Raw genomic sequence first — 27,822 nt, 5'->3', positions numbered from 1 at the left:
TATCATCATGGAACAATAGTAGCACCTGTAGTTCAGATTCTGATATAGAAGCTATTCACTGTTTCCTAAAACGACAAAGAAATGGTCATTTTTTTTGGTATATACTCAAAAGGTAATTTGCTCTATTGCTTGGCTGAAAGTAATCCAAAGGTGGCACTGTTTCTCCATGATAGTATTCAAAGCCTGGGGCTGTTCTTAATAGGAGCACAGTAACACTGCAGGCTTGAAAACAAAATATAATTATAATTTGTAATCATATTCCATTTTAATACAACATGTTCATTTGTTTTATAGACAAAAATGGGAAATTAAAATAACCAACCCTGGATCCATGAGGCACAGGTGCTGTATTGGGGGAGAGTAGTTTATTTCAATTGTTAATCAAGTTGCTATATGACCAGCCTGCTATTTAATGTATTATTTTGAAGATTGCAGTTGTTCCATATTTTATCTGCAGTTAAATGGCATTCATTTATATTTCTTGAAAAATGGTTAATTGCTAAATTTATAGACTTATACTGATATTTAGAAAAGATAAATGTTTTACTGAAAAGTGGCTTTATTCAATGTTTTGTACAACATGGTGCTATAGCGTATTAATGTACATACAACAGTCACCCACAAATAATAAATAGTATTTAAAATCATGTATATTTTATAGTTACAGCACCAATACATAGTGGATGTGAAGATCTTGGTAAAAATGATAAAATCACAAAACATTAATAACTTCTTCTAGACTCAGTCTCTGTAAAATCCACAAACATTGTTTTTATTTCTTTAAACACCTGACGGGGAGATTTTTGTGGTAATTAAGTCATTAAAAAGAAGAAATAAAACATTTTGTTCCTTAGGAATATGGGAAAAACACTTGAAAAGTTACTTAAAAATACAAAACTATCATGTTTTGGGAAAATTTCCTTATTTCATACTTCAGAACTATACAAAGTAATTGAACACATTTTTGTAGTTTCGTGTTGCACACAACGCTTCTTCACTGAGGTTTAGCTCTTTCTGTTATAGCTTTTATTCTGTAAGCTTGTCTTGTGAGGTAAACTTATCAGGTCAAAGCACAAAGGACACTTCACACATGCAGCTCTATACTGCAGTCAGAGAGTTACTGCAATGACAGTCACAGTTGTGGTTCGAAGAGCTTCTGCAGGGGTCACATGGGAAGCAGGGCATCATGGGAAAAACAAGTACATTCTTACACACATAAAAAATGTCTACAAGCACCTTTCCAGTAATGTTATTGTTTTAATTTTTGATGGCATTTGGAGCGAAGCTGGTGTTTACGCGCTCTGGTTTATTAATTACATATTTTCACTTTGGTCCACTTCGTTGATGGAGTCATGGCTTTAAGTCTCTACCATTTCCTACCTTCCTCTCTGTCTGTTCTTAAATACCCAGTCAAGTCACTTCCTTGGTCTTTTCCAGCTTTCCATCTTCATTGTTGTTCCTGTTTGGTTTTAAATATATTAAAGAAATTCTGTGACTTCTTCATCCTCTCATGGAAGGGATTGAGGGAAGGGCGCTGGGTTTTAATGGTTCTTGGGATTGGAAGACTTCCCAGCAATCGATGCTCCCTGGCAAGCTGATGTGTCACAGATTCCAGGTGATCCCTGGTGCCCAGTGCTGCCCGCTCGGCCTGCTTCCCCAGGCTCACCTGGGTCTCCAGGGGCACCATCACGCCCGTGTTTGACAATTCCAAGCACTCCGGGCAGACCTACAATCAATATAATAAATGGGGATGAGCTGCGTGGAAATGGATAGGGAATTTTTGCTGTTGTTATTAATTCAATTTGCTGACATACCTTGATGGCCTTGGTCTCCGCTGGGACCTTCAATTGCCTTGCCAATCGGTCCTTTGTCTCCTGGTTCACCAACGTCACCTGGAAGAACCATACACATAATTTTTGGCTCATTGGTTGTTTGAGGAAAGAGAATTGGTACATATAAGGGTTATGGAAATTCATGGACCAATCAGTCAAACAAATGTAAAAAAATCATTTGTCATATATCAGCATTCATCGCTGCAACCTCCACTATCAAAAGCACAGACAAGCACATGTTCTCTTCTAAAGCGAATGATGCCAAGCACTGCTTTTTATCACACCACGGTTCAGTGTTGGGCTCGTACAGACATGAGTGGGAAGAAGTCTTTTTTTAACAGGTCAGCTTGCAGGCACCCAGTCAACCAGTAGGCCTGATACACAAAGAGGTCAGCCCAGCCTACTGAAACCTTCCCATGCTTGGACGACACTACAGCCAATTGTGCGTCACCCTGTGAAGTGGCTAGCCACAGTCAGGACTGGCTAGGTCCAATAGATTCAATACCAGATTCGGGGCCCATCCATGTATAACAACAGCGTCTTAATGGGATGAGCCAGCCACGGCCCTTTGTAAATGCCTGTTTCTTTTAAATTCACCAGTCATGCCTCTTAAGTCATAGCTGTGCCACCTTGTGCAGCTGATACAGTTCTCTGATGCAATCATCTATGAGTCAGTGACTATTTTCCACACCACAAGGCACACAGTATTATATGTGAGGTAGTGTCTTTTGGATGACAGATCTTAGTGATGAAAAGTGGTAGCTTCAGGACACCTGCTGTGCTGTTGAGGAGCTCTTGCAGTGGTAATCTGAAGAACCAACCCAACCACTGGTGGGATGAATAAAGTTGTTCTAGTTTAATCTCCCTCTGAAACTTTGCACAGTGCTACATGGGTAGCCAGTACAGAACAGTTTCTGTGCCAGCTGTGTGACTTACCTCTGGGACCAGGGTCACCCAGGTCTCCTGGCAGACCTCTGTAGCCTGGTGGCCCACGGGTGCCTGGATGTCCTATAGAGCCAGCAGCACCAGGTTGCCCAGGGGGCCCAGCAGGCCCAGGACGACCCACCATACCCGGCGCCAAAGGTCTCCTCAAGTTGGCAGCCAGCTGGGCAATCTGATCTGAGGGGGGGAGCAAATGATTCACTGTGTAAGGATTTTGCACTCTCAGGTCTACTCATCTATTCTACAAATCAACTGGACTAGGAAGGAGAAGGATATGGGTGTGGTTGAATCCTCACCATCTATCATTCCTCCACACAGCTCTCTGATGTGCTGTTCACTTGCCAGTTTACCCTGAAAATAAGGAAGAAAAATACAAGACTCAGAAAAAAGAATAATCTTAAAAACTGGTTGCAATCACTTAAGTGTGGCCAATAAGATTATATGATTCCTGTCTAAAATGGGTTATGTCCAGAGAGTTCACCAATAGGAACTGCCCAAGATCCAAACAGTTGATTTTGGTTACCCTATGGTTTGGCCTATGTCTCTGACAGTTTTTTCTTATTTCTTAGCCTCATAATGGCTTCTTTGACTTATACTGGCAAAATTCTGGTTCTCATGTTGACACAATGATATTTTCCAGGACAACTAATTGTTTTTCAGGTCATTTAGGGAATTTCCCCATTGTCCATGACTGAAAAACTGCATAAAAAACTTCCAGGTTTTCCAGGAAGGATGGGAGCCCTGAAAGTAGAATGTTCACTGGTACAGTGAGATACTCACAGGAACGCCAGTTTTTCCAGCGATGCCAGACATGCCCTGCTCTCCTTGGAAGCCCATGAGTCCAGGCTTCCCAGGGGCTCCTCTGGCCCCAAGTTCTCCCTGGGGACCAACCACTCCCTTCGGCCCTACCTCACCCCTCTTTCCGGACTGCAGGAAAGAAACAGATGCAAATTGTACACTCCAGGATGAGTCCCAACACAATTGCTATGATGATCTAATTAAACCTAACAATGACTACAAGATTAGTCACTACAAACAAGTGGCCATGTCAAAGTTTTAATGGTTTTAAGTGGCTATGGGCTACAATGCAAAATACACAAAAAATAAAGTAAAAAGCGAAAACAGAAAACCCATTGTGTTTACGTGCTTGAATCACAGTGGTAGGTTGCACGTATACACGTGAATAGGTGTTCTTGTCTCTGTTGGTAATTACATGAGCAAACCAGCACAATGGCATCAATAGAAAGTAAAGTGTAGCACAGAGAGATCAGAGAGCTCACAGTAATTACATTAATTGTGCAGCGAGCTTAGCAGTGGCACACAGCATCACTGTTCTCCCTTCAGGACTTTCCACAGAAGGTTAATAAACCTGGAGCAGCAATCCTTTACAATAACGAATTAAACCTAGAATGTGCCCTGGAACCTCACATGATTAGTTCAGGAGCTGCTATTTGGGGCTTTTCCCAGGCAGTCTGTATAAAGCGCCCAAGAATCTCACATTTCTTGTTGATATTATTTTACTTACAGTATGCATGTTATACAAACAAAATGTTCCATTTGCATATACACATGATTATAGCAATGGCTAATGAGAATATTTCTAGAACGTGGCTTTCTTTCAATAAAATCACACATTGCACACAAATTAGGAAATTAAATATGAAAATCTCTAAGGGTACAATACATAATATTTCTTATAACTGCATTGAATTTGCACTAGAACATCAAATGAGATGAACATGGACAGGTGACTCACCTCCCCTTTTTGTCCAACAGGACCAAATGGGCCCTAAAAGGAAAATTATCATTCATTTTTATCATTTGTTTAGTACAGTGCACCATTCTGAAGAAGAACATGCAATTATACCCTGAGATAAAGAGAAAAAAATGTGAATAATTACTTTGGGTAATAACATAGGATATTCTTAAGGATATACAAACATATGAGGAAAAATCACTTTGGAATACTATTTTTGAAGTATGCTGAATTTGTAGAGTGAAACAGCTGATTATGTTTGTACAAAACAAACTCATTGAGGCAATCCAATCACACTTTCCTATTTAGAACATGAATATTTTTTATTTTTTCTGAACTGTGAAATGAACTGTATACAACTATGTACTATTAAATGTGGAAATCAGGAAACACAAGCAGGCACATGAACGTACCAGCTCTCCGTTCTCTCCTGGAAGGCCATCACTTCCTGCAACACCCTATATAGGAAATAAAAGCGAGGATTAAGGCTTGTGTGTGTTACCCATAAGGATATATGCAAGGGCCTAACTGGTGTTCTCTACACTAGCTGAAAATGTACTATGAAATGTGATGGTGCTTTTCTAACTTGCCATTTCTCCCCCCACCGCGGCCCTCAGTTTTAGAATACTGCTGCATGATAATTCTAACAGCACTATTCTATCCTTTGTGTGATTATTCAGATACAAAGTCCTGAGTGCATGACTTTAATCCAAAACAGGTGGTGAGAAATGTGCTTTCATCCTCACCATGTCCCCTTTGAGTCCCGATGCTCCGACTGGACCCTGAAAGAGCCAGAGAGAGAGAGAGAGAGAGTGCAAGAGAGTGAGAGAGAGTCAACAGTCGGTGAGAGTCAGCCGGTGGGCATCAAAGCCTGGCTCGCTCAGTGGAAGCCTGGTCGTGTGGGCTCTGCGATGTGCGGCATAAAGCAGGCTTTGTTCTGCCACCGGGCTGAACAGGACCTGACTGTGCTGCCCTTCTCCTGAGCTCTGTATAAAAACAGCTTTGGTGAAGGAGACCCCACCCACTCCCACATGCAGAGGATACCTTACCCCTGTGACAAAGAGAGCACTCAGAGAAGGAGGTCTACTGGAGCTCTGAGGTGTTGTGTATGCTTTTTTGACACAGCCTAAGATGTGTTTTATGTGATTGCTACAATCTGAGATGTGTTTAAAATGATCACCACAATCCGTTGTATATGATTATTACAGTTCGGGATGTGATGTATTTGTTTACCACAGCCTGAGATGTGTTGTGTATTTTATTATTACAGTGTGAATATGTGTTGTATATGACTGCCATTTTATCAAGTTTGATGGCCTACCACACTGTGAAGTATGCAGTTTATGATTTTCACCAGTCTCTAGTGCTATAAATTCTCTTCCACAATCTGATATGTACTGCATATCTTTGTGATAGTCTGAAATTTGCAAGACATTTTATTCTTTTTCCACAGCGGTATTAATGTGGTGCGTTGGGGGGTTAATCAACTGAGGTTACACTTTTCATGCTATAATTCCAACTGCTACACTGTAGCTCTCATCATTGTTTAAAATCCCCCCCTCCACACACACACACACACCGAGGCACAGCTGTGTCACCAGTACTCCATGTCCTCTCGTTTGTATTGGACCAACACAAGCTCAAACATAGCTGTGTTTGATGCAGACACTGGAGAACAGAGATAGGCTAGTTCAATATTAACTTCCCTCACCACAACAACATATTCTATTCTGACCCTAGAACAGAACAGGAAATCATGATTGGGTCCTGGAAATCTAACTCCGATCTGGCTCATTTGGCTGGGGTAGACACTGCTTGGCTGTTTTACAATGCCTATTATCTCTGAGGCTGAAGAAACACAAAAAGTCCATTAGGACAATCATAGATATATTCCACTTGGGCAGAATTATGGGTAAGAATAATTTTATGGTATATAATTTCACAGCTATTCTGTTATGCATGTCTTCAGCCCCAGATGATGACAGTGCTTATATACCAATGGCTAGCTGGCAAGCATCATAAATTGGATGCGTAAAATCTGTGAAGTTTAGTGAGGAAAACAAACTCATAGAGAAAATATAATGAACATGTTTTGGTCCACAGTCTTAACCAAAAGTAAAGATCGTAGTAATTTTAGACATTGACTGGACAGTCAAAATAAATTATGTAATTAAAACTATATTAAAATCTTAAGATCATTTGGTCCATGATTGTGGGGTGCCCTGTTCTATTCAAACCACAAATTTGTAATTAGTTCAAGTTTGAATGCTGAGTTTGCCATTGCAAAATGTGAATTTTTTGGTCAGTTAATCATTTCTTGGTTGATTATGATGAATATTTGGGATCACTGTCATCACGTATGTCTAATTTAATGGATTTTCATGTGGCACTCTATTGAGTCCATGTGTATTCTTGCTCCTGAAATTTCAACTAATCAAAAACATTTCGAATTCCATTTTGGGTAATACACTCTGGATTTTAAAATAAATTTTAATTTACAGTACATGTGTGGCAGTTCCTGAAACTTCAACTAACAAGGAGCACATTAACACCTTAGAAGGGAATGTCAATCCCCGTATGCACCCTACTGTGTACTCTGTAAATCAGTGTCTATAGGTCTCTAAGTGTATAGAGTTCTTTATGACCAGATTAAAGAGTTGTGTATATCTCATACTTAATTCCCAACTCACCCTGTCACCAAATCCTCCACGGATTCCTGTTGGGCCTGGAAGGCCGGGGTCCCCAAGAGCACCTTTCAAGCCCTGCCGATCACAATGTACACTTACTATCTAAATTCACGTTAATGAAAACAGAACCACAAACAGAGTAGTCATAAAACCACAGCTAAGACAACTTTAAAAATACATACAAGTATCATACCTGTTGAGGAAAATAATATTAGCACTGTGCGTTGGGACCCTCACAGTACAAAAATGGCATGTATATTTTTGTGTATTTTGTAAATACACAAAAAACAGAAAACTATCAATGATATTCATCAATGCACAGACAATGTTATTAGAAATTGGGGAGTGTGCTACATTATTGTATTGGGACGCAAGACTGACCTGGAAGCCTTTGACACCCTGAGACCCGATGTTTCCTATTGGTCCAATACCTCCCTGTGAAAAAGACAGCAGGAAGTAATCAGAAATGCAGGAAGGGTCCTCAGCAGAGTCATTGTCCCTTCAACTCCTCCGCCTCCCAAAAAACTGTCTCTCCGCCAGTTAAAACATGGCACTGCCTGTCCCTGGGAAATTCAAACCGCATTGCAGCCCACTGGCAACTTTTGAAATCAAAAACCTACAACTGAGAATGGTAGATTTTTAGCTTTTTGCACAGATGTGATTTAACTCACATCTTCTCCATAGTGAACAGCTATAATGGTTTTTTCAAGACTGGTCTTTACTAGCTTAAGTTCAGTTCAGACTGCCCACTGAACTTAACCTGTGCATAAACCACCAGCTTACCCAGGATTCCCTGGGGATTGTGATCTAAAATAAAGGACAATGGCCCCACTGTCTTCAGTCCCATCCTTCCACATTCCTACATACACAACTGGTCCTACTTACAAAGTCACAGGGGAAATAGCCTCATAAAGGACAGCAACATGGCGCTCATCACTCATCACATCTTGTCATTACTAATTGCTGAAAAATTGTATTTTACATAAAGCATACACATCTGGGCAAGTCTAAGGTGTCTATTTATGAACAAGGCATACACCTGCACCTTATTTACCAGTTTTTATTATGAATGTTTTAAAAAAATTTTAATGCAACTATTCCACACACAATTACATAATAAATCAGTGTTAAAATATCAAATTTGTTCATATTCCTGTGCCATTTCTAGTTCTTGTTCTTACTGGAAAAATGCACTTTATTAAACATGTAGGATACTGAAAACAGCAGTGGTAGTGTGCTGATATTGACTTATTCAACAAAGTACAGCATGGTCCAGCTCAGGAGTGAGACTAGTAAATCCTCCTGCCATCTACCATCCACCAAACACCCCAGTAATATATATTCAACGGCCAATCCAAAAGCCTTCTTTAAAAATCTTAACTTGCTTGTCCAAGTTACCAGTAACAATGAATGTAAATTGTATGAGATTGTTTCTTTACAGCTATCCTAACATGTGAAACATGAATGATCAACTTCAAAGGTATATTTTGTAAATGGTCAGGGGTAAGCAAGGAGGGCTGGATCTGATAAATGTATCTATCTATAAGTCCATTAATGACAGCTGAAGACTGTTCTTGTGTCCCACAATATGTTATAATGTGCTCTAACCTTTGAGTCAACCAGTATTGGCCTAAGCAAATAATTACTTAAGTAATTTGAGGAAACAAAACCCTGGACGCACTGGCCCTCCAGGAATTCAGCTGCCCACCCAAGATTATATTAGTTCAATCATGTATTGCACTGTGATCGTATGTTGCATCTGCTGCAAAATCAAAAACACAAAATATCTTGAACCCTTGCCAGGGCCCTGAACTTAGCTCTGGGTATATAAGAGACAAGCTGTTGATGAGACTGTGGATTCAATGCGTGACCACAGTACTTACTGCCAATCCTCTAGGTCCAGCCTCTCCCCGCTCTCCTGGAATTCCAATCTCACCCTGACAGAGTCAAACAAGGCACAAACGATGAGTTAATGACGCACAGCATTCAAGTAACAAGTTTATTTGTTCTTTTATCATTGCATGTAGCGTATAGTTATAGCAGGCAACAGCTAGACAGGGTCATACAAGCTATTATGAGCATAATTTTAAGAAATTACACTGAAACTGTGGATTACATTTCAACTATATTTTCACATTTCCCCAGTAATCGGTGCACTTGCACAGCCTTCAGCAGTACTAACTATTGTGTACTTAATTAAAGCTGGACAAAATCATGCAAGTTAACTAATTGACATACATTCTGCAGGGTATATTAGTCTTTCCAGTATGCAGTATTAATGTGCCTTTCAGACCAGCATGCCTCTTGTCCTGAATGTGCACAATCACCCATCCCAATATATAGCTATGGAAGCAAAGGCCGGACAGTCACTACAAAAGCCCATGAGATACATACAGGAATACCTGGCTCTCCAGATGGACCTGCCTCTCCCATCTTTCCTTGATCACCCTGAAAAAGACAATGACTCCCTGAGACTGAGAGTTATTTTAATACCATGACTGCACCAACAGGAAGTCTCCTGGGGTGTAGTCTTTTCAGTGATTTCTATCATTTCTATATGGACTTCTGGATATTGCTCTAAATATGCAACTTATAATTTTGAATATGCAGACACATTTTATACCTGTGATATCGTTCTGAAAATTTTGTTGTATTTAAAATAAAAAATAAAAAAAATATTTTGGAGTTAATGCTTGTAGGAGCTTAAACAATGGTATAAATTGTTTTTTTACAATTTAAAAATTGCATTAAAATTTGACAAAATCCAGAATGAACCATTCATTAAAAAGTAGTGTTTGGTTTGTGTTATACCATTACCACAATATTGCACCACATTGCAGACACAAAGTCATTAAAGGGGAATTCCACCCTGGGTTGTACTTGTATTTGTAGAAGACTAGCTATCCTTTTGATTAAAATGAGCTCTCAGCCAACTCTACCAGTAGTGAGAGCAGATAAATAGCCCCAAACCACTGCACATCCTCCAGGTTCCTCCTTCACTATAGACTTCATCAGGGTGGAGGCTTACATGGCATTCTCATCGATTCCGTCATTGCCTCCACTTGCTGCATCCCTCCAGTTCTGGTCTGGTTCCAAAACAGGTGTCATTTGGATACAGCTCTATCATATGTTCGTGTACTTTGGCACATTGTTTTGCGCATACATACGTACCTGTACAAGTTACTGGTACATGAGTTACAGTAACTTAGTAGCTTCATACGTAGCTGTATTAACTATGAAGGTAGCTAACAAGGCTCTGTAACTGGCTTTATCATCTTGTTAAATTCATATCGCAGAAACGCAGCCTACAGTATGATTTGTAGCCTATAGTCTAGGCATACACCAATTTCATCATAATAGCCAAATGCTGGGAGAAACAAAGTATGACAATGTAGATTCTAGAAGGTGCTGGGATAGATTCCAGTCCTTGTTAGCTGTTGTGAAATGTTTGATGGCCCCTGTTAACAGAGTTGTTGCTCTCATTTCCCCTTTATGTTAGCATGTCAGTGACAATATGCACCATCAAAGACTTAAACCTTCCAATGGACATGTTGTACCATAACAAACTTTAAAGAAATAAAAACAGGCACACAGTAGCTCAACCCTGTTTTTTTATTTTAAAGGCTAATGCAATTTGAACAATCGTTTCCCATTCTGTCAAAGGATGAAAAGTGATTAAATCTTCACTGGTCTATCAATGCCTTTTACTGATATTTCTTTCTATATCGGCAACTGCCCACTGATTTTTTTTTTAAAACTTCATGCGCTTGTTACTGTTGCAGCGGTTGTGCATGTTATTTACGTCATTTGGTACATGAAATCTATTAATTTAATAAATTAATTTTTTTTTAAACACTACCGCTTTTTACAGTTTTACGTTATTTTTAACAACTTTACCGCAACTGCTCCTTGACTTTAGGCAATATTTTGACACTCAGCCTTAATTATATATTTAATTAGGCATATAGTACACAGTATATGATATATACTTCACCCTGGAGCCATGTTAAGCAATGTTTTTATTGTGTACAGACTATAGTAGACAAACGTACTGCACACTAAAAAAATCCTTACATTAAGTTTTAATGTGATATATAATTTTTTTACTTTAAACTCACATTTTTATGTAATTAAAAAAAAACTGAACACTCAAGATTGCTTAGAATCATCCACACTGGTTGAAGCATATTGGTGTTGATCGGGTTTTCATGAGACCGACAATGTTGAAAGCTCCACCACTTTTAAGTCACAACACCAGCTGAAATAGCTATGGACTGCGGAGCAAGGATTTATGAAACAAACACCATTACCCAAAAAACAACAAACTGCTGAAGCTGCAATGTAAAAATAAATAATGAAACTAAACAAATTAATTCACATGCTCTACCAGTCCTTGTCTTTTGAGCACTCAAATCCTCAAGTACTCATGCCCATCCCATCTAACTAGCTATAGCCAGCTCTCCAGAGGTGTATAAAACATGCTTTTGTGTCAATTTGACTGATTTCTCTATATCTAGCTAGCTAGTGATCCATATATATGTATGTTTGTGTGAGTGTATATATATATATAATAAATATTATATATATATATATATATATAATAAATGAGTGGAGAATCATAATGCAGATACTTCTATACAGGTGTACTGCATGATACAATTAAGCAATTAACATCCTATTATGCTCTGTGGCATGTATAAAAGTGCTAAGCAGGCCCAGTTGACCTCAATTTTGAATCAAGATGCCCCCCACAGCATAACAGAGCCACCGGACCCCCTCACTGTAGGAGTCAAGCATTCAGACCTGCACCGTTCTCTTGGTGCATGCTACACATGCACTTGTTGAGAATATGGTGATGGATGACTCATCTGACCATAACGCTTTTTTTTTCACATCTCTGTAGACAAGTGCCTACTGTTTTTGTACCACTGAACTCTCAAATGTGCGTTGTAATGAGGGGTATATGCACTGCAATCCTACTATAATTTCCCTCTCTATGTAGTTGTTGACAGACTGTTCTTGCTGACACAGGGTGCAGTATTTATTATACAGGGGGGAGGTCATGGGGTGCTATCTCCAATTTGAAATGACCAGCCCATTGTAGTTTTTCAAACATGAGAAAGGGTACAGTTATATGTACTTATGACGTATACCTCTACCAAATCTGCAACTTTAGCTGCTGATATTTCTGTGCAGAGATTTCTTTGGCTAGTCACGAAGAGAGACTTAATCAGTTATGCCTTGATCTATTAAACGAAGTTAATAAAGTTTTGCAGCGGAATTTCCTTTTAATGAAATGGAGATTTCTAGGAAATTGTACACTTGATCTTTCAACACTTTTGCTTTCTTCGGTAAGGATATCTTGTAGATGCAGTCATCACCTGCTGTAACATTGCTGTACATTGTTTTGTTTTTCCATATATTTATTAAAAGAACAGATCAAAAGGTAAAAATACTCACAACCCCTCCTTTAGATCCTTTTCCACCAGCCTTTCCTTGTAAACCCTGGAATTAAATTAAGAAAAAATAGAAATGTGAAAAATAAAATCATGACTTTTGACTGTGTTCATCAAAAAATACCCTGTTATGGGTATATAGTGTGAAAGAACACTCTGTTGTGGGCATATAGTGTGAATATATTTTTAACTAAAATGATTCAGACCAGGGAAGGCATTGTGGATGCATTTTCCATATATTTAGTGCCAATAGCATTGCTGACAGCGCTTTGTCAAAAGACCCAGGTTATTGCTGCAGGCGACTGAAATAACATTCTCACTCAAAGTGGGTGATGTTACCATTGAAATCGTATTATGTACACAGCATAAGCCCCTCTGTAAACCGGGACATTTCAAATCTAAAATAAGACCTTGTTAATATGAAAGGAGAAATAAACTCACAGGAAGGCCGTTGGGACCTTTTTCACCAGGAACTCCAGATCGGCCAGCATCACCCTGTCAACAGAGATGTTAATATTTAAATCAGCAATATAACTGCGGACAGGAAGGAAACACTTTCATAGATGTTGTGAAAAGTTACTGACCTTCTCCCCGTCTAACCCTTGTGTGCCATCTTTCCCGTCTCTGCCAGGTATACCCTGAAGAAGGACAGACAGAAAGGCCATTCATTGTTTGTCTCACAGATACCAGATTAAACATTAGGCCCATTTTGTTTTTCCAGAAGCACTCACAGGCTCTCCTTTGGGACCAGAGCCCCCAGGAACACCTTTGGGACCGATTTTGCCCTAAAAAAAAGAAATAAAAAATGTTAGGATCCCCTTGCACAAAAATGCAGTGAAAAAAGTGCAGTTCATAGCATTGCATGGAAGTTTCTATTTACCATTGCATAAAACAGAACAACATAAGTGGATGACCTGGACAAATCAGTATAAAAGGCTGACTCAATTATATGTAGTATATTATTGATGAGTTCTTGACCTACTCACAATTTCTCCCTTTGGCCCTTTGAAACCTTCAGGTCCTTTCTCTCCAGCATCACCCTGGAATTATCAAAAGTTACACACATATCTTTTTTATTGTTGGGAGTCTTCATAAATTTAAAAAGAAAAAATTTGGCAAATGCAAAAACTTTGTCCCTAACTGTTTATGCACCAAGTGCCTAAAACACAAACGTTAGTTTGGTGAATGAAATGTTGGTTTAATGAAAAATGCTTTTGAAAGGCTTCTGGAAAACAACAGATTCATATTATGGCTATGTCATGAAACATTGTATGCACTTCTTAATTACTGTAATTAAAACTGATTACACACACTCTCAATAGACACAGAGATTCAGTTCATTTAAACAGTACATTTATTCACTACTTTCTGAAGACTGATCAATGTCTGTTTGATCCCCGACACCTTGTCAGTCACTCACTGTTTTCCCAATGACACCGGCGATTCCAGGTTTGCCACGGAAACCTGGTAAACCCTGAATGAACAGGGAGGGAGAGAAGTAGGAAGAGGGATAGAAAAATAGAGACAGACAGAAAGAGTGAGTGTAAGAGAGAGAGAGAGATCGACAAAAGTTCAACAAAGCAGAACTGTCACTCAGAAACATACATCTGTACTGTGCCACACTCCTAACTGTGTGTTCGCAACAAAATAAACAAGTACCAAATGTTTTAGTTATAAATATTCATTCAGCTGCAATAGGTGGGACACAACTTCCAAGTACGCTACAAAGCACTGATTAAAATTGTACATTAAATGAAGAATTAATTCACTTGATACCAGAGAGATTTAACTTCTCATTTCAAACGGCAGTGTGTAGTCTGTCAAGCATACAATCCATCTCCTTATATATTTATATTTATTAAAGCATGGCTGTTCTTCAAGCCCCAAACAGCTGAGATAGACGACTGAGCCCTAGTGATACTCACCCTGTCTCCGACTGCACCCATTGGGCCCTGGAGTCCTCTCAATCCGCGAGGGCCCTGAAAAGAAACAGCAGTCCCCTTGTATAAATCTCAACCCATCATCTCACAAATGACTCAACTACAGCCCCATACAAAAAGGTAATATACGCAGAGCTCAAAATTTGCTGTTCTGGATTAGCATAACATCAGTGTTTTAGTGGTGTTGCATATCTGGTCTGGGAATGCTGTTACTGGTACTGTTGCTCAAATGTATTTATGTTCACTTGTATCATATGTCACTATGTACCTGTCCTCTAGGTATTGCACAGGTACAGTAGTTTCCTGTCAGACATGGCAGCAGCAGTGTATTCCTTTATGTAGTGTCTAAAGTGTTTCCGAAACTGTTGGTCGGTACCTACTAATAGGTCCTGAGAAGCGTTGAATAAGGTCTACAAGTGAAAACCATATGGTGTGCCCATTCCACATATATTTACAGTAAGTAAACAGACAACTGCACTGGCTAATGTACCTACAAACATAACTCCATATTTGAGCATGGTTGTATTTTGATTGGATGTGGGTCAGAGATGATGTATTTCCTCATTGAGTTGAGAACTCCTCCTGTAGGTGCGGGGTCAGGTTGAATATCAATCAAATGACAGAATATCTCTGACCAAATGCTACCAAAGGGTTTGTCTTCAGCATGTAGCATCTGCATTAGTGTCACTTTCAACATGGTGGCAGTGTCTGATGTCTCAAACACTCACCTGTAGGCCCACAGTGCCAGGAATCCCGGGAGGCCCAGGTGGGCCAGGGTCACCCTGCGAAAGGACAAAGGGAGTAAAACCTGCACTCAGACAGGCAGCAGATGGCAAACATCCAAAGTGGTGCCACATTTTACACAGAAAAGGGCCTGAATGGGAGAGCTGACTCTCAAGTGGGATACAATAACTGTCCTGGAAGTAAAGAATTTTTAAACAGAGACTATTTCCAGAAAGCCGTCATCTGGGGGAGCTTAACAGCATTATGGCATCTTGTGAGAATTCACCCTGTAGAAGTTGTAACATTCTTCGTGCTCATTTTAACTACGTATTCTCACCTTTTCTCCATCCTTCCCAGCCTCTCCCTTGTCTCCTTTGTGCCCTGTGTGACCCTGGTATTAAGACAGAAACACTATGAGTCTTTCAGAATGTGAATAGTTGGGTGGTAGGTAAGGTGTGTAAATCCTGATGAGTGAACAGCCTTCTGAATAGATGCCTCGTCACCTTGAATCCTGGCATGCCGGTAGCTCCAGCTGGGCCTGGTGGACAGATGGCTGGACACTGCAAAGTGACAGGACAGAATGGGGACACTGTTAGACAGTAAGAACAAACACAGGACTATGTTATATGTAGTGCATCTACACAGCTGGGTCTAGATGTGGCTGAACAAAAAGTGACATAAGGCATACTCTTTCAACATAACAAAACTCCTGACACGTGTTATCTGGCATACCTTTTTGTGGACAATGTACCATTATGCCTTGATTGAAAATGTTGAAATGTACAGTTTCTATAGCAGTGCACCTGTTACACAATTTAGGTTCAATCTCATTTTAGCCATTGAAGTTATCAAACAAGCTTGTTCATGGTTATTGATTGCCACTCATCCAAACCCAGTCCACCACAAAGGAACTTTAACATGATATGCAGCTTCCTGAAAAGCAGCTTCCTGCCCTGAAAAAACCCTGACAATCATGTATCTTCATCTGGGATGTTAAACAGCCAAATATGGAGAACTTACCAGAACTTCTCCAGTGCCATCAGGGAGGGCCCCCGGGAGACCCTTAGAACAACACAAGAGGTGTGAAGAGAGCAAGCATGCGTTGTCCTCCATTCACACTGTGCAACACCACAGGCAATTGTGTGATAGTCCGTATTCCAGTCAAACCAGTGTGAAGGGAATAATTGTATTATTCTTGTTTTTTAAAAAGAAAATACTATGATTATCTAACAAGGTGATGTTTGATTGTGCTTTCCTTATCTTACTTTAGTTCCTTTCTGGAAAAGCAAAAACAGTTCTTTGACTGAGTAATTATAAAAAGAATTATTCCAAAAAAACATCACTAATAAGGTTAAATATGTTACAGGCTATATATTTTGTTCATGTAATTATTTCTATTATTAGTAATAATATTGCTACTAGTCTTATTGCTATTACTACAATTTCTTCTTCTACTACTACTACTACTACTACTACTAATAATAATAAATGAGACGATACTGTGAGATACTGAGGAACAACTGTGAGATAAGATAAATCATAAAAGGCTAAATAAAAGGCTGGATGTATCAAACAAATGAAACAATGTTATTTATGCTTTGTTTAAAAAAAAGGAATATTAAAATGAATCTTACATTGGTATCACTCAGTTCTCTTTACAATACATTTATCCAGAGTTATTTATCCTTAGATACTCTCATCTAACTGCATTTGGACATTTACAGAAGACATCTGCACTGCATACCCTACCCAAAATGCACAACCTAAAGGCACATTAAGAACTCTTATACGCAATTATATAAGGTGTATTATTCAGGATGTTGGTCATTTTGTAGTTTCAGCACAGAAGCTAGTGTATAGGCACTCACGCCTATAAATATTGATCACAGAGGGCACACATAGCCTTAACATGGTCATTAGTTGGGCCACCAGGTTATACACACCATGTGACCTGCTGGGATTTAAACTTCAGTTTTAATGGTTATCCTCCAGGGGTCCCCATAGGCACAGTCAAGCGACTAATTGTACTGCTGAGTAATTGAGACATTTATATAAACGATTAACTGATCTATTATGGGGAGAGACTGCAAGGAAAGTGAACATGGGTGGAAGTTTAGATGCTATAAAAAGCCAGTGGTCCTCACTCGTGGTCACTCTTGGAGAGCTGCAGGGTCTGCTGGCTTTTGCTGCTACTCAGAACTTCAGTAACACAGGAATTGACCAGTTAAAGCAGTTGATTCTACGGTTAACTCATATCACCTGGTTTCTGAATCGGTTGCTGATCTTAAGGAGAAAACAAAAGCCAGCAGACTCTGTGGATGAATATTGCTGCAGTGAAAAAAAAAATGCATCCACATAAAGCAGGGGTGTCCAGTCTTATTTTAAAAAGGGCCGGTTTTGCTGCAAGTTTTTGTTTTAGCCCAGCACTAATTCATTCAATTAGCGCTGAGCTAGTTGACCAGATTTTGAATTTGTGACAGTGCTACCCACTGCACCACCGTGCCGCCCCTATTTTTATTTTTTATTTAACTTTATTATTATTATTATTATTATTATTATTATTATTAATAATAATAATAATAATTACATTTATATAGCACTTTTCCAAATGCTCAAAGTGCTTTACAGTGAAGGGGAACTCACCTCACCCACCACCAATGTGTAGCACCCACCTGGGTGATGCACGGCAGCCAATTTGCGCCAGAACGCTCACCACACATTAGCGAAGGTGGAGAGGGAGAGAACATTTATTTAGCCAATTAAGTCTGGGGATGATTTTTAGTGGCAAGTTTGCGAGAGCCAGATCTGGGATTTGGCCAGGACACCGGGGAACCCCCTACTCTTAGCGATAAGTGTCATGGGATCTTTAGTGACCACAGAGAGTCAGGACCTCGGTTTAACGTCTCATCCGAAAGACAAAGACAACTTGACAAAGAGGCTATCATGATCTCTAGCTAGCAGAGTAATCAAGGAAACGTGTATTAAATAAATGGAACATCCTTGCTTTTTCAAGTGTCTATCATGTCAGGGAGATGTGGTTCTACAGGTCCATCATTTATATGTCATGCATTCCAGAAAAAATACTTCCGCAAAGGATGCACTTCCTTGCTCAAGCATCCTTCAGGAACATCCTAGCTCCTTGCTCCTAGCTCCTTCTAGGAACATTTGAATGGGTTGGAATGTCCTTGAAGATGGTGGACCTCGATCGATTCCCGGGTCAAGCAAGGGCCGAACAGACCAGGATGGATAAAATAAGCGATTGGAATGAGCCCCAAGTCATTAGGCAGCATAGAGCTTGAGCTGCTACCATAGGTGTTTTAGTTAGATTGTATGTCCACTAGATGGCAGAAGTACAGTAAATTAATTGGAAAAATATTATGGGTATAGATTTTAAAGGTCACAGAGAAAATACGTGGCAGGTTTGAAAAGTCTTGTAAATTGCTTTTCAGTTTTCAGCAAAGGGTTTACTACTTAGTAATGACTCACAAGTTTAAATATTAGCAAAGGTGAATAAACATATTTTAAGATAAAGCTGCTTATAAACTCATAAATACTTACTGGGGGGCCATCAGGGCCAGGGAGGCCAGGCAGTCCTTGGGCTCCTTCAGCACCCTGAAAAAATCAAAGGGAAATGCAGTGGCGTGAAAACACAATTGAGGAAGAACATCCTTAATAAAGATGAAGCAAGAGGTGAACCAGATTATACTACTTTATAAAGATATTTTCATCCACTTTGATGAAACATTAATACATTTGATTGATTTAAATCACACAGTTGTTTTAATGTAAAATTTTTATGACTGTATATATTGATTTAATACCATTGATGTAACACAAATTGTAATTGAGCCTGGCCTGACACCCAAACAGTCTGTCTCCCTGTCACATCGCCTTTCGAAAAATGTAACTCATACACGGAAAATGAATAATAATGTTAATCAAATACCACCCACCCCCCCAAACCCCACCTTCCCGCTCCTCCAGAGGGCTGAAATAAAAACGATCAAAGCTGACTCCTTCTCCTTGAATTTTCATCACACCTCTGATTAAAGGCTCAGACAAAATCATGGATGACTGATCTCTCAAACTGCATCCCATCAGTGAGATCCTTGAGAATAAATCCTTTTAACTCTTTTGTGTCTGGTCCAAACAGTGGGGAACGTTTATTGAAGGCAATAAAGGCTAATCTATGATATAATATCTTTGTAATCGCCAACATCTAATGGCCATATTTTTTTTATTGAGGCTGTGTGTTAAATGCATTTAATTCTTTTTTTTTTTTTTACAATATCAGTGGTCACTGGAGAGGTTACTCTCTTTAGCTGTACAGAATGTATGCTAGTCCCTGAAACAAGTCTAAGGAGGGGAACATTGGGCAGTGGTTCAAATTCAGTAGAGGAGAAGAAGAAGAATCTGTGTCTATCACATGTACAAGAAAACAACCAATAAAAATACACATTTTAGAGATACATTGAGACACTTTTCATGAAATACTCAGACATTCGACAGGACAGTATTTAGTGTGTATGGCCCCAGCCTTTGGAATAATCTGCCAGAGGGACTGAGGGTGTGATCAGTGCTTGGATGGTGTTAAAAAGGAACTTAAGACATACATTTTTATCATTACTTTTACATTAATTCTTATTGGTCCAGTTTTAAATCCTATTTAATTTTAATTTTTTTGTCTTATTTATTTCACTACCTCTATTTTGTACTTTTTGTACTATGTTTATTTCAATAGTTTTGAATTATTTTTTAGCTACTTAATTTATCAGATCTTTTCATTTACTGTGAAGCACTTTATGCTGTGCTAAGGTGTAGAAATGGGCTTGTGAATAAAGGATGTTTGATTTGATATAAGATGAAAAGCTACTGTTGAAGCATTAGCTGTTGAGGACACATTAGCCAGGCAGGACTGCTCTTAAAAGGCTTTGGAACTTACCACTGGGCCCAGTGGCCCGACTCCGCCCTGCAGCCCATTGGCTCCGGGTGGCCCCTGGAGAGATCAAAGTTTACACACGTACACAAGTCGTCAGCACAAATCCATTTCTTTATAACTTTGTCTAAACACTGAGAGGTCTTCTTGTAGTGCGTATAATGATGCTGTACTTTATAGAATTAAAAATTTTATTTATTATGATATAGAAGTTCAGGTCATCATGTATTATGTTTGCATCAAGTCATGCTGTAGTTTATACTCACTGGGGCTCCTGTTCTCCCTCTGCCCTAAGGAAGATAGTGGAAGGTATATTAAGACATCTCTTGGACATCAACTACAGTATATTCAGTAAAATGATACCTACAATATGGTTAGTGTGTCTGTCATACAGAGGGGAAACATTTCCCATTTGCTTTTTAGTTCTGATATTAGACATTAAGAATTGTAATATGTCCATATCAAAACTTTGCAGCAAATGTTTTGCCATCTATTCTATATACACAAACAATAATTAAATAATAAAGTGCACAAATTTTTATAAATATACAGTCCACAAAAGTTTCAGCCATTGAAATGGAGTAACAGTTTCAGTCATGCTGGGTTTTATATCTGCTTGATTATCCCTTCAGAATGAAGGCCTCTATCTGGATTGTGGGAGATGACTGAGCAGATACAATACTTACAGGAGGTCCTGCTGGGCCAGGTGGTCCGGCATCCCCCTGGAAAAACAGCAAAGCATTTTACAAATGAGTAGTCTTACAGGATAATTTATGGAAACAAGGACACTGCATGCAATGCATTCTCAAGGAAATGAGGCGAAATCATGGCGGAAGGATAAACCTGTTCATAAACTTTGATAATACATCATTATATAGTATGTACCAAGAGTACCAAGCTAACATACTGTAATAATCTTTTTAAATAGTGGTTTTAATTTCTCTTGTTTTTGATATCACAATCACATTGAGAGAGTGCTACACATCAAGATGTAGCTGTTAGAGAAAAGGAATGTGTCTATAGGCAACATTGTTTTTTTTTCGTAAGAAAGAAAAATAAAAACACAGAAAAAGTTCCCTTTTGTTCCCAATACTGTGCTAATGAACTGGCATGACCCACCAGGGTCATGGTGGGTAGGAAGGAAGGGAATCAGATTCCAGCTGTGTTTGTAGGGTGTGTGGAAACAAAATAGGTTAACACAACAGTGCCAGCATTCTCCATTAAGTTCCACTTGTGCAAACTGAAGAGTTTTAGTATGAGATGGAACACATTCCTCAATCGATATATTATGAGGATGCATACTGTGCAGTTAAATCTTTCATCCCTGCTTAAATCCACGTTTGAACAAGTTTTTTATCACTTAAATCTTAACTGTGTTTGTGAAAACACCATCAAACACAATATTTCCAAGATATTGTGTTTCAAATAATCAAATATTGACTAGACATATCTATATCTATAGAATTTTAGAATTAAATACAAATTTTAATTAACTTCTTGCAGAAACATTTTCAGACCTAAAAAAATATATCTTGACAGTCAAAGAAAAATACCTTGACAGTCAAGGAGATGGAGCCTCTGATGCAACAAGGTAACTTCACAAAAAATGCAAAATTGAATATGCTGTTCTTTGCCTAAGCATATTGCAAGGACTGTGTTTGCTTTAATGAATATGAACATTTGACTTGCTTTATTAATATACTCCAGGGTATCTAACCTTTATGCAGATCCCTAAATGCTTTGTTTTTCCACTCTTTATTATAAAGGATTGCAGTTAGGCAAAACAAATCTTAGACATTGATTAGGGCATTTAAAAGCATTTAAGAGAACATGAGCAAACTCAAAAATGCTTACCTTTCAAGCTTAAGCTTTCATAAGTGAAATCTATATGCTTTGAAACCATTTCCCTGCGTTTAGTGGTAAAGTATACCAAAATTGTTTTGATTTGTGATTTTGTTGTCTTTTAAGGTATGAAGTGAAATGAAGCCATACCCTGTAGTGTAGTTCCATCCAATAAACAATTTCATTCAGAACCAAGAACAAAAATATTTAATAGCATTTGGACCTCATGCCATTAGTGTCTGGCTGCCTCCCAGCATAGTATTTGATGTCTTTATGAAGCATTTAATCCAGAGGGTAATCGTAGCATCTGGTAACCACTCATGTCTTTATCAATTTGATTTGTGATTATAACAAAAATTGGGCTATACTTGAGCTCTAGGCCAATTTTAGTGAGTGGTAGGAATTATTCATACTGCAAGACTCTGTGGAGCATTAGGCCACAGCATAATGATAAATAAAAACACTGCCAGCAGTAGTATGTTTGCTATGCTTTATTTTCTTGCCTTCAACCAAGCTTATAATCAATGATGAATGGTTTTCTCAAAACTTACAGAGAACATGTATCACTGCACTAAAGTACTGTAAAAGAGTGTGATTAGGTGGAATTGTGCAATTGGAAAACTTGCATTTTAAATATAAATATGTTTAAACTACATTTGCTGATGTTTTTAATTGAATAGGTTATGTTATCTAATTAATAACATGCACATGCACTGTATGCCCATCATTTAAGGGGGGGGCGATATAGCTCAGGAGGTAAGACCGATTGTCTGGTAGTCGGAGGATTGCCGGTTCAAACCCCGCCCTGGGCATGTCGAAGTGTCCTTGAGCAAGACACCTAACCCCTAACCTCTAACTGCTCTGGCGAATGAGAGGCATCAATTGTAAAGCGCTTTGGATAAAAGCGCTATATAAATGCAGTCCATTTACCATTTAATACAGCGATTGATTTAACTGTAATAATAACTTTTAATGCACATCAGCGGTGGGTCAAAATGTATTATTTTCCTTCAGGGTTGTACAGAGGGTGTATGTGCATTCCAAAGGAGATTATGACATCTGCAACCACTGCTAACTAAATCCAATTTAAAGTCTCCAATCCCTAATTAAGAACATTCCCAAAAACTCACAACAGCTCAACAAATCCAATCTGACAGTCAAGCACCACAGCCTGTGCAGCTGGAGACTGCAGCTCTCTTAATCCACTCCAGTATTTGTCTCTGCCCCTGGAGGTCCTCGGCCTACTTTAATCTCACCTTGGGAGTCAATCTTCAAAGTCTCAAAATCAACACAGTGCAAGAACAGCAACATGCAAATGTGTCTAGAGGGGCTTACATACATTGATATTCGTTATATCTGTGTGTCTGTGTGCATTATTTAAATAAGGTTATTCAAGTTATTTTTAACAGATTTGTTTGATACTCACTCTTTGTCCTGGTGGCCCATCTTTTCCAGCTGGGCCATCTGGACCAGTCAGACCCTGCAAATAAAGATAAAAAGATGAAGGCTGTTTGGCTTCTGCTTCTACCATCCTGCCAGTGTAATGGTGGCAAAGATATAATAAAGTGAGGTCCACCTATCGTATGAATTTTTCAAATATACAGGTCATACAGCATGGAAATACAAAAACTTTGCAATGACCCCCATGAAAAAAAGGTACTGCTTTGTCCAAAAGATTTTTCCTTATATAATACTGCCTCTTCCTTTAGCAAAGTAGTGCCATCTGGAGACATGGCATTGTAAATACAGGACAGTCAACACAATGGGGAACAGACATAAATTTTTTTGTTCACATAGCACTTCACATGTTTGGTGCCTGTTGAGAAAAAGCTACATTTTAAAATCCCACTTGTTTCTTGAATGCCTCAATGAACACTGCATATTGCTTCAGTCATAAAATTTGTCTGTCGCAATGGTCAAAATGTGGTAATTGGCTACTTACATCCACTCCCGGAAGTCCAGGCAACCCTGCACTTCCTGCAGACCCAGGCTCCCCTGCTTTTCCTTTAGGGCCCTACAATGAAATCCAATCAGAAAAATATAACAAGAACAGGGCTGAAAATAAAATGTATTGGCTTTGTGGATCAATGAAAGTTTTTTACATACATTCTAAATGTTTTGGTGCTTGACTTGGTAACACAGGAGTGATAAAATTACAAAGAATACAACTGAAACACTCACAGATTTCCCAGGAAGTCCAGATGGGCCAGGTTTACCCTGTGAAGCAAAACAAGACTAAAAGTTAATATGCTATTCTTTTTCAGTTTTATTATTAATAATGTACTTTACCTCAGAATGAGTAAACTAACAGGAACATGTATTTTCCATTAGTAATGGTCAGAACCCCAGAATACCAGCATAATGTCTATCCTCAAAATAAACTATGGGTAATCAATCCTTTTTACACCCAGTTTTGTCTTATATACTAAAAATCTCCATTCAAGTCGTCAGCTGTAAGCCTCCTTTTATCAGGCCACAATAGGGTGAGAAATTGCAGGAAATAAGGGCCTTGTGCTTTATTCAACATTTAAAACAAACGTGGAATTACAAATGCCTCCAAAGAATGCCAACTGCAACAAGATTTAGGGTGCTTGTTAGAAATTTTGCCACTTGCTGTGATGGCTTCTAACTTGATCTCATCTCATAGCATTTGTTACTAAACATTGTGGCCAGTCTGCAAAAACACAGACTTACTGGTAGTCCTTTTACAATTAATCAGGTATATCTAAAGCAAAATTCAACTTGAACCACTACCAAGTAATTTGGGGAAAATTAATTCATTAAAAAAACAAACATGAATTGAAGCTTTGTGATAATTTTCAGTAATACAGGAAGTGTCGGTAAAACGCAACTCTAAATGTCACCATAGGTGATGGGGAAAAAACTAACATTTCCTAAATTGACCCAAATCCCTTCGGAGTACTCATGTGTTTGAACATGTGTGTCTACAGTGAGCCTCTAGGTTGGAGTAGGTGGTGTCACCAAGAGACAAAAGATATCTTCAAATTTGAAAAATTTCTATGAATGTTTGTATGAATGACTTCTCCATAAGTATAGGCAGCCAAGTTGCCATGAAATGGTCTCAGTTAGAAATGTTATTAATTGATAAAAATGGCAACATTTTCATTATAAATATGTGTTCATTCAAGATAGTCATATTCATCTGTCATATTTAAATGACAACTCCTGTTGCTGAAGGAAAAGAGACATAAGTATGTAGATAACACTTCCCACTCAGAAAGGGAAAAAGTGGGATTAATGCTTGGATATCCACTCTTAGTGGTTTGGCTTGTATTGGCCTTTGCATTTCCTAGTATCTAGTCCAATCAATGTGTGGAGTGTCTGATGTAGAAAAAAAGCATACCCTTCATGACGTAATGAAGCGCAAAGATCTGGGGGAGGAGCCAAGCACAAAACTGTAACACCAAAGTAAGCTTGACCATAACCCTATTGTGGGGACACACTGTGCTCTTCTCAGTGAGAGAAAGTAGCCACGACTGTTTTGGGATAGCAGCAGTTATTTATGTCCATTTGATATCCTTTTGAGACACTTGTTCTCTGAGTGAGTGCTTCAATTGTTATCCAGACTTTGCATCTAGAGGTCTGGGATTAAAGTCAGCCTTGATGTTGATTGTTTTAACTGGGGACATTTATAATAAATAGGTTTTACCTGCATAAAGAGTTATTTTAGGGCATTTTGTATTTGCAGAAATATGCACAATAATCAATCATTTTGCCAATGTTGTATTTTAATAACTATAATACAATAAAATACAATTGTATATAAACTTTTGCGTGAATGTAGAGCAATAATGCACTTAACCACAACCATTTAATATGCAGTAAAGCAGCATTTCATGTAAAAAAACACCATGAAATGGTGTCAGTCACCGTCTAAGGCCACTGCTGGACTCACTCCACTAACTCCTTAAAGGCATGCACTACTGCACTCACATCGGTGCCATCTTTCCCTGGGGGTCCTGGGGTTCCTGGCAGGCCAGGTGGTCCTCGAGGGCCGGGTCTCTGTCATAAAAAAATACATCACAAAAATGACTAGAATATCTGTATTTTAACGCTTAACTATAAGTCTACCACTGTTTTTCTTATCTTTTTTTTCGGAACTTTGCATCATTTAGCATCAGCCTAAACTATTAACAGAATTTGATCTGTCGTTACGTGATTAAACGATTCAAAATCACTATACTCTCTGCTGTTAACTGAGCATAATAAATATCCAGCTGAAAATCAGATGTGACAATTTGATATATCTTGGGAATTGAAGGCGGTTTCCTAGTGGTGAATAAAGAAAACCTGTGTAGAAAAAGCGTTCCTCGAATTATTACACACAGACATGAAATGAGACGGGATCATCATCACCGCCCCCCCTTTCCCTCCGCCAATCACTTTTGCATAACGTTTATTAAATAAAACAAGCTCAGAAGTACACAATCAGAAATGTTTCAACAATACTTAGACAAACGATGAAACAGTTGGACATGCCACAACGGCCCACTTTACGCACGGGGAGTACCTAACATTACAGGTAGATGATGGACTTAAAAGGTGAATAAAATAAAATAACCAGCGTTATTTAAAAATAGCCAGTTTATTTGAAACAAAGTTCGCCTTTTCCGTGGCGATATGAGATTCTATGATCCCTACTTCTCGGGAGCGCGTTCGGGGAACAAAGGTGTCATTGTGTACGGGCCACTGATCTCCTGAGAAAAAGCCTACATTCCTTAGCTGGAGAACAAAAATATCCCTCATTTCATAAAACTATTACAGCAAGTCACAAGAAAGAAAATCACGACATGAACTAAAATGTAATTCAAATCCACATAGGAATCGTTTCATAAACAATTGCGCAAATGAGTAATATGACAAATAAAAGTGATTGGATGCACACTTGTAAAATTCGGCTCCTGTCAGTTCATCGCATGGTGTGGAAAGCTAATTGATTTTTCACACTCGAATGAAGGACTGCATTAAATGATTACACTTCATCAATCATTCCCTGATTCACAATCTTAAATTTGCGAGGATTAGCTGCGGTTTGATTGTAATCCAAACAGTTGAAAACTTTTTCACTCCACGGCGTCCGATCTCAGCGCACAAGTGCAACCAAATCAATTGCACCCTTTTCTTAAATTTACAAGAGCGGTTACAAGCCTTGCCTACAAATAGTACAGCCAGGGTACCAGCAACCGATGTACCATCAACTCATTGCGTACCATGCTTGAAGCACTATCGTTATTGTTCCAATCCCAAAATGTATCGTAAATTCATAACACAGTGCAGGATTTCTAAATGCCTGCAGATAAAGGTAAATCTGTCGCCTCAAAACGATACCTTACCTGTGCTAGAGATGTCAAAAGCTGGCAAAGAAGGAGTAGCCAAAGAGCTGAAAACGCAGCCATTGCTTACGTCCCCCTCTCAGCTGATTTTCAGGCAAAACGGCTACCCCGTTCTTTTTTGGTTCTCGCTTGCGCTCCCCGGGCTTGTGATGGACAGTTCTTCACCTTGCTGCGCAAAGCTCCCGAATGCGTGGACTTTGAAACCAGATAAACCCGAGTCTCCAACTGAAGGGGCTGAACTCAGTCGCACACTATCGAAAGGGGGTGGGGGTGAGGTTAGGCTGAGGAGAGTAGAGGAGAGGAGAACGAGGCAGAGGGGGACGACTGCGGGGCAACAGATGGATTTGCCCTTAC

General features: G+C 39.0%; 1 protein-coding gene across 1 annotated transcript; it reads right to left on the bottom strand.

Annotated features, from left to right (window-relative positions):
- Positions 1-751: 751 nt before the first annotated feature.
- col9a3 (collagen, type IX, alpha 3) lies at positions 752-27,822 on the bottom strand. The gene is made up of 32 exons (XM_064298541.1): positions 27,469-27,822; positions 26,069-26,137; positions 24,296-24,331; positions 24,057-24,128; positions 23,541-23,594; positions 20,959-20,994; positions 20,539-20,562; positions 20,279-20,332; positions 18,895-18,948; positions 16,357-16,398; positions 15,840-15,896; positions 15,674-15,727; positions 15,342-15,395; positions 14,599-14,652; positions 14,094-14,147; positions 13,660-13,713; positions 13,405-13,458; positions 13,258-13,311; positions 13,115-13,168; positions 12,678-12,722; positions 9,612-9,665; positions 9,101-9,154; positions 7,599-7,652; positions 7,221-7,292; positions 5,277-5,312; positions 4,944-4,988; positions 4,531-4,563; positions 3,555-3,701; positions 3,071-3,125; positions 2,769-2,951; positions 1,815-1,892; positions 752-1,726 (listed from the first exon to the last, which is right to left on the bottom strand). Exons 1-32 carry the CDS (start codon positions 27,529-27,531, stop codon positions 1,542-1,544), a joined length of 2,034 nt encoding a protein of 677 aa, XP_064154611.1. The 5' UTR covers positions 27,532-27,822; the 3' UTR covers positions 752-1,541.

Source organism: Anguilla rostrata, chromosome 11, assembly GCF_018555375.3.
Source record: "Anguilla rostrata isolate EN2019 chromosome 11, ASM1855537v3, whole genome shotgun sequence".
NCBI lineage: Eukaryota > Metazoa > Chordata > Actinopteri > Anguilliformes > Anguillidae > Anguilla > Anguilla rostrata.
The sequence above is the reverse complement of the archived record's forward strand: the minus strand, read 5'-3'. Positions and strand labels throughout refer to the sequence as shown.

What these genes read in the sequence shown, in the direction of transcription:
- col9a3 (XM_064298541.1), bottom strand. Translation starts at nt 27,531, where the DNA reads ATGGCTGCGTTTTCAGCTCTTTGGCTACTCCTTCTTTGCCAGCTTTTG. An exon ending in TGGGTGCAGTCGGAGACAGG is followed by an intron (nt 14,148 to 14,598) that starts GTGAGTATCACT and finishes CTGTTCATTCAG; the next exon opens with GGTTTACCAGGTTTCCGTGG. An exon ending in CGGAGACCAAGGCCATCAAG is followed by an intron (nt 1,727 to 1,814) that starts GTATGTCAGCAA and finishes TATTGATTGTAG; the next exon opens with GTCTGCCCGGAGTGCTTGGA.